General features: G+C 39.7%; 1 protein-coding gene across 2 annotated transcripts in view; it reads right to left on the bottom strand.

The window, feature by feature from the left end:
* Positions 1 to 5,186: 5,186 nt before the first annotated feature.
* Positions 5,187 to 13,511, bottom strand: part of adisspb (adipose secreted signaling protein b) — a 52,790-nt gene continuing 44,465 nt past the window's right edge. For both annotated transcript variants that reach the window (XM_080898689.1, XM_080898688.1), the window contains exons 5-6: positions 11,453 to 11,578; positions 5,187 to 7,445 (exon numbers count right to left, since the gene is read on the bottom strand). In XM_080898689.1, coding sequence (XP_080754815.1) covers positions 7,345 to 7,445; positions 11,453 to 11,578 — 227 coding nt within the window. In that variant the 3' untranslated portion in view covers positions 5,187 to 7,344. The remainder of the gene's footprint in view (positions 7,446 to 11,452; positions 11,579 to 13,511) is intronic.

Here is a 13,511-nt window from a genome sequence, read left to right as displayed (position 1 = left end):
TATATATATATTTGAGCTGTGCAGTAAAATATATGCTTAATTTCCTGCTTATTAAATCCTGGATGTTCTTATCGGTCTTTGCCACATATTGGGAATAAACAGAAAGCCCCCTGCCCTGCTCGCATGCTGTGAGCGTTTCTAAATCTATTCTTCATTCACATGAACCTTCGAGTTCCCTTTTTCTTATTGAAATCAAAATATTACGATACTAGTCGTTTTTTAAAACCGAAATCATGATTTGGGGCCATTAAATAAATTTCTATATTACTAGACTGTGCTGTGCGTTGAGGACAGAGTCGCTTCAATACGCAGAACCTCAAAAACTGAGTTGGATTTTTTTCTGAGAAAGTTGTTGTGCCCCTGAATGTTGTTGTGATGAGGCCATAATTTTGTAAAAAAATAAATAAAAAACAAAGCTCATAGCTAAATAAATAAATAAAATACATGTATTTTTTAAATGTGTGGTATCTACAAAATATTTTATCTGCATAGCTTTAGTTCAGAGATTGGATTTTTAGCTTCCAGCCAAAAGCAGCTGTATCCTGAGGATGGATGCAACAGCAGCAAAACACGTGTTTTGAAAATTTAATCCGGTGCCATAGTGTCACAATCTCCACTCTGAAAATGACCAAAGAGTTAAACCAACTGTCTGAATAGGCGTTCCGGTTATTTTGTCCACCCCCTTAGCCTGCACAGAATTGTCTGGTCTTTTGTTTATGATATGGATGGTAAGCACACTGCACGCTGTTAACACACAAATCTGTCACAAGCACTGAGATGAAGCAGCACAAAGTGAGGTTACAATTTGTTTTCCATTGGAGATAAAGCGGCTCATTGCCAGCGCCCACTGTATATGCGCGGAGTCATCTTTTCACCGGTCTATTTTCTTCTGCCAGCTTGATGTTGATGGTGCAGCCGGTAGTTTGTTGTGATTGTGAGATAATTTCAGTCGCGGGCGCAACTGAAACATTGGATGGAATTTCCTCTTTACAGGTGAAACGTGTCTGAAAACAGCGCGGAAAAAGGGGGGCATTTTGAATGGGATTATATAATTATAGTTTTGCCGTGTGTGTTTTTTCTTATTTTTCTTATCCGAAGCCGTAATTACTGCGCACAGCCATGGGTCGTTACTCCTTTCAGCTGGCCTAATCTCACAGAGTATGAATAGAAACTGTCAATCAGACGCTGCACTCTGCGGAGAGACAAGAGGGGACTGATTGCTGCTGCTGCACAGCGACACACACACACACACACACACCTTCTTCCTCGTTGTCTCCAATGTTTTTGCCCTCCAAAAAACAGATTTTTCCCTCCATATTCAATTTTCTGAAGACTCCTCATAGCTTGATTTCTTTGGGTGTTTTTAGGAAACATTTTCATGTTTCTAATATGTTAACAAGTACAGATTATTTATTTATTTATTGGCTGCTACATTTGATGCCTAATTGTACCCCAGTACTTCCATTCAGGCCTGGCTGCCGACTGACACACCTGCTTGTTTAGGCTTTTTAGAGAGCGTTAGATGGATGGACACATGCATGATAGAGAGATCAAGACGGGGACAACCCTGTGTTGTTAATAAACAGTGAACGTGCACAAACAGTGGTTGCATGAAATTAAAAGACACGGCTGAATTTGTGCAATAGTAAACAGATCGGTCCTCTTCAAAAGATGCCCCAAAACAAACAGGCGATAAAGTGTTTTGTTTCACCTTAAATGCTTCATATCAAAAACATTTACTGTGGCGATATAGGGAAGCACTTAAATGCTGGTGTACATTTAAGAAACATTTGGATGCTTTTTATATGTTAATACAGCATCAATTTACACGCGTTTAATACCGAAGTGGTTCTGTGTAATGTTTTTATTCTAAGTGCCCTCATTCGTAATTTCAGTTAAGATGTTTGTTTTTTTTCCAACATACTGACTTTCTTAAACTTTCCTTTTGCGCTTCATTTTATAGTCTGCACTCGTCACTATTCATTAAATGTCGCTATCGCATTGGAAGTATAAAATAATGCATAATAATAACAATAATCTTTTTTTAGAAAGTTTTTTTCCTTATGCTGTGCTGATCTGAGTTCAGGTTTATCCTGAAAAAACAACAACAACAACAACAACAACAACAAATTTCCCCCACTTTTGTTTTTTAGTATCATCATGGTGAGATCCAAATTTAATCTCCTGAAATCTCACTTACATTAAATCAAAGCGCATATTCTGCGTCACATGATACCGGTGTTTACAGCCACCCAGACCTGCGCACTGTTTGGAAAAGCTCGTGCCCAAAGGCCAAAAGAAAAAAACGCTTTATTTGCGTCATTCACCGACTGCCTCATCTGCGCCCCCACCACCACCACCACCGCCACCCCGTGTGCGGATTGCGGCCTCGTGGAGATGAATCTGATCAATCAGATCAATCAACAGAGATTACTGTAATCCCGGAGGTCAGTGGGAGGGCACACATCTCACACAAGCTCTGCGCAAACATGTCCACGTGTAAGAATCCATGTAACGATTTTTATTAGAATTGTTAGAGTTTTCACTTTAACTTCATTTAATGAGCAAACCTGAGTGTTGCCTCTGTGGAGCCATGCCAAACACAGCTATGTGAATATAAAAAACAAGTGAAGTTTTTATCACAATTTAAAGGGGAAAAGTCTCCCACTGGAAGATTTCAAACGAGGACATAAAAGGCTGCACGAGCCTCTTAGAAACTCTTTTAAAACAAAAAACAAAACAAAACAAAAAAACCACAAACAAAGTGCGTTAGATGTCACACACGAGCCTCCACGGAGTTCCTGTTTGTTCGGTAAATGTGCGCGTGCAGTGTGTGTGAATGCTGCTGCTCGTTAAAACGGACGCAGAGGAGCTCTGGCCCGTTGAAGGTTTCTCTACAAAGTTTTTACGTACAAAGTGGAGGAAACTAACTTTAACAAGTGGTCCACAGTGTGGTGGTTTACACAAAAAATCCCAGGTTCAGTCCCGGGAGGAAAAGACCCGCCAAATAAAACCTGTGGAGTGACGCTCTGTAGACAAAGTAGCCTTCTGTGTGGCTCTAAGGTCAAACTGTTTGAACGAAATGTACCTTTTTATAAATATGATTTCGTGTTGGTATTGAAATGCGCGATTACTGCTCTAAAATCTTCTTATTTTATTTATTTTTTTGCCCGTGGACTACTGAATATAATAATAAGCATGAGAAATACACAAATTTCAATTTTAGATTCAGTTCTCCCCGTTTAAAATATGCAACAACAAAAAGAAAAGAAAGAAGAAAAATCAATATTTTTTTAAACGGAAGGAAAACTTTTGAATATAACGCCACACTTCAAAGTTACACAAACTACACTATCGTTGTGGTAATGTTTTAAATTAGAATTTCACTTGAAATTAAATGAGTTTAACTAATAATGAATTTAAATTATTATTATTAGAGTTTTACAGCATTTATTAGAAACACACAGAAAATTATCAATGTGATAATTCAGAGCGCTTGTCTGGTGTCCTCATACATGTTGCCTTTTGGTTTCTTCCACGGGATCCAAACACCGCTGCTGCTTACACTGGTCCAAACGTGACCACATATGAAAACTACTAAAGTTATGTTAGTTGTGCTTCTGTCTCCTCACCGAGTATTTAAAGAGCTACTGACTCCTGCTTTTGTGCACGTCATTATTCAAAGACATGAGTTCACTTTAACAACAGGAGGAGTCTCAAATGACAAAGAAAACAAGAAAGTAGAAAATCACAAGGTTATTAGTTTAAATGCAGATCCGTGCAGCTCTGCATTTTCCCCCAGACTACTTTTTTTTTCAGAGAAAGAAAAAGTTAAAAGCGAGCTGTGATCTCAGTCTTAGGTCAAACGGCTGTTTGTCCTTTTTTTTTTTTTTCTTTTTTAAATGATTTTTAGTTTGATGCGGCAGCATCGGGGCTGGCGAATCCGGGTTTAGTTCAGGACTACAGAGGGTCCCAGGAGCGCAGAGACCTCTGTGATCTGAACACTGCGGACTTTCTTCAAACTTTTCTTTTCTTTGTTTTTGTCCCCAAAGCCGCCCATCAACTGATGAGAAGAAAACAAATCTGAAGGTCAAACGTAAGCAAATTAGAAATGCGTCAGTTTGGTGTTGTGTGGACGTTTGTGGGAGGGTTGCGACCTTTGAAACTGCGACATTACGCAGTTGCAAGAGCGGCGGTTATTTAAGATTGGTTATATAATGTTTGGAAACGAGCTGGAGAGGAATAAAGGAGAGAATCCACAACATCCTCTCCTGCTTTCTCACGGTGCTGCGTCCGCTTTTATTTATTGATTTATTTATAGGAGAAATTCCAGTGTGGAAGTTTTAAAGCGGAGCGTAAACTCAAGAATCGGGAGTAATGGCACATCGTCCCGGTTATAATTTTGATGCAGGCCTGCAGGTTGTTAAACAACTAAACCTGAACACGATGAGAACTTTTGTTGTTGTGTGTGCACAGCCTGCCTGTAGATGTTGAGATAAAGTCTCTCTCTAAAAATATATATATTTATATTATTTATATTTCTACTTCTACACTTCATTTAATAGGATTGCTGTGTTGTCTGTTGTGTGGGTGCATGCTGCTCTAGGATTAATAAAGTTTCTCTGATTCTCAGTCCTGACAGACATATATGGAAATATGAGGTGGATGAGACTTTTTCTTCAACCTTTGTAATCCCATGTATTCAATTAAAATTATAATTGAACACAGACAAAAATATTATTATAATTCTAGATCATGATCCAAGAAAAAGAAAAGGAGTGTAGTCTGTACTGTTTGGGACATTTACAGTAAATCACTAAATCTGACTAAGAGGAGGATGTCATGAGGTTTGTGTGTTGGACAGAAACATGAACTGAATTCTTGTAAAGCTTCCATGAACCGGTTACAAGTACATTTTGTGTTCAGTCTCATGCGAAACTTTTCTCCACAAAGATCCTGTAATGTCGAGAACATAAAGTAACCCTAAATCAAGTGAAGACTTCACAATTCATCTAAATTTTTTAGAGGGTAAAAAACTTTTTTTTTCCTATCCACTGAAGTCAAATAAAGAAATACTTTGTGTAAAAGACTGAATAGACTTTCTGCAGGATATCTGTTGTGCAGTGACAGTGGAGACTGCCACCAAGCATCCTTGAAATGCACTGACAGCGGACACAAAGAGCAGCCAGACTCAAACATATACATTTTTTTTAATCCATTTTCAACATTAAAAATACAAATCAAACATACCGGGAGCAACAAATAAACTGCTACATTCCTGAAACCTATCGAGCACTTCAGCTTTACACTAAGATGGATCTCTGACCTATCGTGCACAAACAAACATCAAAATAATCTATCCAATCTTTACTATACCCAGTGCGCGTGGTCTAATAATAAGAAAAAAAATTACACGCTAAATTGAATTCTTTAAGGCTGAATGCAACCAACAACAGAACGAGTAACAACAAAAACATGAACATTAACCAGCAGGAAGGAGATGTTAGGACTTCTTTCAGAGGAGATTATAAAGAGACGGCAGTGCAGCCAGATCATGGCACTTGATCTTTTAAGCACAAATTTAAGTTAGCAGAGCTCCCTCTGATCTGCAGTTGCACTGTGAAGACGGCGCTGGGACAGAGAGGTGGTGGAAGTAGTGGTTTGAAACCTGCAAACTTCCAAAGTTTAGGTGCTTCCGGTTTATGACCCCAGATGTTTGAGTCCTGGGTGGCTCGGACTAACACTGGCTAAACCTGAAAACTGCTCGGGTGACAGGATGCAGACGGATGAACAACGGGGAGTTAAGAGACAAACGGGATGTGGCGATGAAAGGCACTTTTCTGAAGGCTTCATGGATTAAAGCAAGAGATTGGAGCTTGAATAGCTGAAAGGAAAAAGCCCCTCAGAGACTTAAATACCAAAGGATGGTGGTCAGTGTGTGTTAAAGCACTGCTTTAAGGGTCTACACATGGGCAGGAGATGTTGGTCCAGGGAAAAGTTTGGGATAAAATAATGAAAATGTTTTTAAAATGATTATTCGATAATAATATAACAACAATATTTAAACAAATTCATCAGCCAATTCTTTCACCCCAGTTTAACACCCTTAAAACAACTACAGGCTATGCACACGTACACCGAATATTTGATTCGATCTTGTTTTGGTTACACATTTGTTTTTAATTTGGGGAAAACTGGTGAGTCAACAGCATCTGTAGCTCAGCAACAACAACAACAAAAAGAAGAAGAAGAAAAAGAAAAGACGAGACTTAAAACACGAGAGGTAAACGTCAGATTTTGATGTCAGCTCCTCTTAAATGGTAAATGGTCTGTATTTGTATAGCGCTTTACTTGGTCCTAAGGACCCCAAAAAAGAACGAGAAGGAGCTTTTAAAGTACACACACCTATCACACAGAGTGAAAACCAGCTTAGAAAATCCTGACATATGCCAGCAGATCAGTGCCAGATAGCAGGAGAGCAGGTACTGAAGCATCACTTTCCCCTCCCTCCAGTGTGGCAGCTGTACATTCATTCCTCACCTACTGAAACAAGCCTATGTTTTATTTTGAAAGGCAGACTGGGGAAAGTGAAATGTTTGGGGCAGGTTGGTTCAAATACAACAGAAATATTAGGTATACCTGCTGAGATGGGTTTAACATGAACACTGAAGATGCAGACACATTTTATATTTAGGTCTTCCTTTAAATAGAGAACACTGCAGCACAACTGGTAAAAGATGGCCTTGAGATTGGAGCAGTAACGGATGCAGAGTTCTTTAGCACCCCTGATAGTCACACAGAGGTATTGCATGTTAAACAATGTTCCTAATTCGCTCTCGTCCTCCCTGAATTGCGCAGATTAGAGCCTTAATTTAGGGTCAAGCTTTTGAAGTCGTAAATGAGCCCTTGTTTACTCCTAACTCTATGAATCCAGGCGGGCTTTGCACATCAGAAAAAGACTAAAACTGAACCACAAGTAGTTGTGAGGCTGTGCTGATTTACAGGCAGACGCTGCCCTCTAACGGATGAACAAGGAAAGCACAACAGTTGAAGACAGAAAAGCAAGAGGACTTAATTACATGTTCCTTCAGAGTGAAGGTCAGAGCTGAGGAATGTTTTTCACGTCTCAGGATGAAAACCATTTCTGAGGTCCAGTGAACAGTGAATCACACCAGAGGTGGAAAAGCTGCACAGCCCGTGGCACTAATAGTGTGTGTGTGTGTGTGTATTAACGGGCAGCTCAGGAGGTTTCTGTTTCTTTTTCTATCTGTGAAGATGGCAGGTGTGTGAACTTCTGTAGGCGTTTGTGGATGTGTGAAACAACTGGGAACAGAAGGCTGACATTTAGTCAAATCCCTGCCAGTCACTCTGCTCAGAGTCGTACTCGAGCTCCGGACCGATGCAGCGAACGCCTTCCAGCAGCATGGGGGTACCATGGTGACGATCTGGACAAGAGGCAGAGAGACAAAAAGAAATCGTTACTCTAATCAGCGCGATTCTTACATTACAATATGAACTGTAATGAGAGATTAATCAAGGCTGTCGACTGCTAAGGGCATGCTGGGAAATAACCTGCTTCACTAGCCTGAATTTACTGTAAGAGGCATTTAATGAAACTAAATAATCTAAATGTTAATTTAAAACAAAATAAATACAGATTCTGATCCTGCACATATTCAAGACTCTTGTAGCTTTCTTTACAAACCTAAATGTGATAAGTCAATAGTTATGTGGGAAATTTACATTTGAAAAAAGTAAAAAGACCTTTGATCATGTAGTACTATATGGCCCAGTGTTCAGGCATGAAACTGGTCTGCACATAAAAACTACAAATTTTAAATATGAACTTTAAGGCTTTTAGACGTGGAGGCGGCTCTTTGTGATTGAGCATAAGAGTCGATATCCGGCCACTAGATGGCTGCAGAGTCTAAAATCTGCAGAGAAACAAGTCCGAATTTCTGGACGTTCTAGTACCAGGAAGCCTTGTGCTGTTAGTTTAGAGTGGATGGCGTTATGAGAGTGGCTGTCCCAGCACGAAGCCTGAATGACCTAAAAGTAACAAATTTTATTTCTCGCTCAAATTAAAGAAACATTGGATATCTATAACTTTTTCTTTCTGATATCTCTTCCTGTTTAATCTCCCTTCCCACTATTGCCAAGTGCTCCCTCATACAGGACTGTGTGATTGCTGGGGTTTCCTCTCTAATACTGTAGTGTCTGTACCTTAAAATATAAAGTGCCTTGAAGTGATTGTCACTGTGAATTGGTGCTGTTTAAATAAAGCAGAACTGAATCGAATGTGGTCCATGAACTAAATCAATTTGAAACCCTTCAGCTAGACACAACCACTGAAAGTCAGGCACTGGAAATGTCTGACAGGAGTCAGTTATTTGGAGCTACATTACAATCTGACAATAACCTTTGATGGCATGTTCTGGTGCAATAACAATAAAACATCGTCAGCCTATTCCAGCCACACCTTTGCACATTATGAACAGTGTTTCACAACATCAAAGTATTTGAGCAAACAGGCAAAAAAGAGAGTGACATATTTTCCTTCCTTTAAGTCTTGTTGTAGAGCATTTAGAAGTGGAAACATGACCTGTGAGCACTTGGCTTTAAAAAGCTCAGGCATCGGTCTCAAACTCATGTATATAATCCACGATGTGCACACGGTGTGAGAGACACAGACCGAGCGGCTCCTTTAAGAGAGGCAGCCCCCTTTTTCACCCCCCTCCTCCTTCTCCCCTGAGGCATCTACTCTACTTCTCCACAGTCCCTCCCCCCACCCTGCAGCAGCAGGCGCATGCTTTTTTTCGTGACTGCAGGATACACATGCAGCAACGCATTGGTGGTTCAGTGGTAGAATTCTCGCCTGCCACGCGGGAGGCCCGGGTTCGATTCCCGGCCAATGCAATTTCTTTAATTTTTTTTCCCCCCAGCCCTAATACTGCCAAAATTACTGCCAGAAGTCTGTCGTAGACTTTAAAATACACAGCTGAATGTACAGTTACAAAGCTTAAAATTTTCACAAGTAACACATCCCCTTCCCCTCTGGACACACGATATATGTCCATGAAATAACTAAACTACTCATCCAGGCCATCATAGTCTAAGGACCTTGGAAAGAAAAGCGTCTGGACTTCTTTAAGTTGCTTGAAGACGTTTCACCTCTCATCTGAGAAGCTTCTTCAGTTCAAAGGGTCAAATGGTGGAGAGTCCCAGATCAAACTACTCCCACACGTTTGCGAGCTTGTCTGCAGCCACTCCTATTGTTATCTTACCTACTTGCAACATGTGAAACTCACTAATCTGCTTTCTAACAGTACATGTTTTGATCGTCACCGGTGAGTGGCTAAAGACTTAAAGCACTTTGACATCAGGTGATTCTTTTTACCATACTGTTTTGGATACACCGTTTTTTTAAGGTATTAAGAAATAACGTATATGGGCTCCAACAAACGACCACCTTAAGAATAGATGAACATAAAAATAACTAGCAGTTCAAGCTTTCATCAAATTAGATTAAAATATTGGGAATGTCTATTACAGTTTCCCTACAAGATAAAATCACTTTTTACATTTTAATAACTAACTAAAAACTACCATTAGGACGCTTCCTATCAGCCTCACTGGATATATAATAATTAACTATACATCGGATAACAACCATGTGTATTTATACAAGACTAAAGGCTCAGCCTGCAGCTGAGTTGTATTATACTCCGTCACTGATCTGATGTGAGCGGTACAGCTGACGTAGAGTTTAATCCATTGATCTGGTTTTCATCCAGGACTCAGTTACACACAAACATCTGAACAGATGTTCAGGCCACATTATGAGGATAAAAATAAACACTAAACAACACAGCCATCATTCATCCTCAACTACGCAAGTACCACACACACACACACACACACACACACACACACACACACACACACACACACACACACACACACACACACACACACACACCACGTTCTGCTATATTTACACAGACACAGATGGAAAAACACACTGCGCACCCCCTTTAACTAATTCTTTAACTAATTCTCCATCTGCTGAGAGAAACGCCACAGACTAATTCAGTCTCACTGACATGGATTGAAGAGGAGGATGCAAATTTATTATTACAGCCTCCGCGCAGCAGGACAGAGCAGAACAAAAGATTTATGGATTACAAGAGCCATATTGTTTCTGTCGTATCCCTCACCACAGAAAAGGGGACTTTTTAAAATGATTTTTCGGTTAGTATTTCTGAACATTTTTGTTTTTATTATTTTAAAAAATTTGACCACAAAAAAATTTAGCCTTTCTTTTTTAGTGGTTCATTGTGACTTACTTTGGTTGTTGTTTTAAAAGTTATTCAGACCCAAAAATTCAAAGTAACCAGCAGGTGGCAGCAGCACACCAGAAACAAGCGACCTTTGGGATTATCTGTTAGTTCTCCCTTTAAAACCAAAGAAGAAATGACTGATCATTTATAAATTAAAAAGTAAAATATAATGAAAATACACTCACAGGACACTTTATTAGGTACACCTTACTAGAACCGCGTTGGCCCTCTTTTTACCTTCAACATTGCTTTAATTCTTCATGATTCAACAAAGTGCCGGAAACATTCCTCCGAGATTTTGGTCCATGTTGACATGACAGCGTCACACAGCTGCCGCACATCCATGATGTGAATCTCCTGTTCCACCACATCCCAAAGGTCATGTCTACATGGATAAAAGCATCGAGCTGCTGCAATGTGACTCGCTGAGTAGGCGCTTTCATTGATGCGTCCTTGAACAGGTGTACTCAATGAAGCGGTCAGTGAGGGCAAATTCTGATGTTATGTAGTTTGATCATTTAACTTTATAGGTCATTTAACAGTCTGGGAGAACTACCAATTATATATTAATTATCAAATAAATCATTTATCAATAAGTTAATCAGGTATTTATGTATTTTACCTCATGTAAGAAGACATGGAGGAACAAACAAACAAAAAAAAACACTTTTAAGAACCACTTCAGATTTTAGAAAACCTGTGGAAAATGTATGATTTGTTTCCACAAGTTTATGAAATTTTATTAATCAAATTAAGTGATAAAAACTAAACCAAATGGCTCCTGGTCAGTTTGTCCTCTACACTTAATGAGGTAAATCGTCTTTGGCCTTCCTTCGAGGTTTCATGAGCCTTAGCAACTAATCTATGGAAGCCTTCCAGTCATTTCAGTTTAATAAGTTCCCAAATGATTAATGGTTTTATAATAGAAAGTCTCACGGGCATAGGTAGTCGTATGGTAATGACTGAAAAATCAATCAACTACACAATGCCTCAGCTATAAAAAAAAGAAAAAGGTCTTTTATAGGATACAATGTGGTGTATTTGTAACTATTTATACAGAAGAAGCAGACAAGATTATATTATCACATATATGTTGTTAAACACAACCTTACCCATGACTCTGGCGTGAACTTTAACTCTGACGCAGACGTCGTCGTTGGTCTCGCTCAGCAGCCTCACCTCCTCACACAGAACTCCCTCGTGCTGGGTTATGTACTCGCACGTTATCTTCAGACCTCCTGGAGAGACATGCAGGACAAAAAAAATAGCAACAAAGACAGAAAAGAGAGTAAGTTTCCTCTTTATTGGCACGTTTTACTAACGCACGCACATCTCTACTTTATCGTCTCTGCGTGAGATGTTTTTCATAAGGATAATTCGAGTGTCAGACAATCCAGAACAAAATGTCAACAGGATGGAAAAAAAACAAACACAACTGACTGATAAGCACATGAATATATACACACACACACGCGCACACACACAAGACAAACATAGTAGCACACCTGTTAACATAATCAGGCTGAGAGTAATATAAAGGGTGTGACGATAAACTGAAAGTAAAGGTCAGTAACCTGCTTCAATTACAGGCATGCAGTTGGCATGACTCCCAGAAACCTCTGACCCATTTCAGCTGTTTTATTGGCCAGGAGAAGCTCACGTTCATGCTAGCAGTTAAAAAATGTCTTTTTTTAGCCCACACAGGTGGCAGATGTTTAGGGTTTACCGACTATTGCGGCATGACGGGCGGCAGGAACACAGAGAAACACAGGAAAGCGTCTGAAAGTCAGATCTGTTCCTATGATTTATTTTTTTTTTTTTCAAAGAAGGATCTCTGTGCTGACATGAGCTGAACTGTCTGCTGCTGTAATCCTCAGCCATCTGGAACTCTGCAGCCTGTGACTGTGCTGCCGAGTTACTTACTTTTTAGCTTAGCTATGCTTTCGAAAAATATGACTGCCACTATCCTTCAACACAGTCCGAACTCTCTGAGGCAGCTTTCTTGTAATGTCTTCAAGTTGGAATAGTTCTTGAGGGTTCTTGAAGGACAGTCAAAGCCCTTTTTTGGATGTTTCTGCCTTTTATTATGTTCTCTGTCAACACACTGCGTCAATAATGTTGAGTTACGATGAATTATAATCTGTTTTTTAATGCTGTTGCCAATCAGTCGATTTCCAGTTGGAACTGCACAGTGGATCATTTTGCAGATCAACATTAGCCGAGGTGGAGGTGGCAGAAAGCAGATGTAAGATTTTCACTGGGAGTGACAAGAATGGACAAGATTAGAAATGAGTGCATCAGAGGGATGGCTCAGGCAGTTTGGTGGCAAAGTTAGAGAGACAAGACTGAGATGTTTGCATATGTGCAGAGCAGAGACAGAGGATATATCGGACAAAGGGTGTTGAAGATGGAGCAGGCAGGCAGGAAGAAAGGAAGACAACAGTTGAGGTTCCTGGATGTAGTGAAGGACATGCAGAGGGTTGGTGTTGACAAGGTGAGGTGGAGGAAGATGATCCACTGTGGCAATTCCCTAAAAGGAATCGGCCGAAGAAGAAGAAGAAGCATGGTGTTACTAGCAATTTAATGTCTATGACAACAAAGAGTATAAAACCTCAGCATTGGTGCCCTGGATGGTTTACCTGTCTTGTGATCATTCACTGGAGATAGGTGAGATAGTTGGTCAGTGAAAACGTGTTACAGAATATGAAATGTCTCATTTTCCCTACATTTTGATATCAGGTCATCTTCGAGCCATGATTCCTCAAAGCAGTTTTCTAATATGATCATAGTCTGAGGTGTTCAGTTGGGAACTTTTTTTTTTTATGAGATTTTGATATAAAATGACCCAAATGTATTGTAAACACAGTACCAATGACCTTTATACCACAAAAGGTCTGCCTGACTCACAGTTTAAACAGGAAACTAATGACTGTAAACTGCAAATGCAGCTTGTTTTACATATACTGACTGGGAAAGAACAGGGCTTCGTGTCACTGAAAGTGAGGGCTGAAGGATGGCAGCTGATTAGTTTAACAAAATAACTATCAACATGTACCAGCTTATCTCACAGCTTTAGATAAGCATTTAATTGAGTTTTTAGCCTGTATTTCACCTCTCAGGCAACATACATGTGAGCTGTTAGTGGAAGACATTTCCTCCATTTAATTGAGA

Source organism: Rhamphochromis sp. 'chilingali', assembly GCF_963969265.1.
Source record: "Rhamphochromis sp. 'chilingali' genome assembly, chromosome: 1".
Taxonomy (NCBI): domain Eukaryota; kingdom Metazoa; phylum Chordata; class Actinopteri; order Cichliformes; family Cichlidae; genus Rhamphochromis; species Rhamphochromis sp. 'chilingali'.
This window is presented reverse-complemented; position numbering and strand designations above follow the sequence as displayed.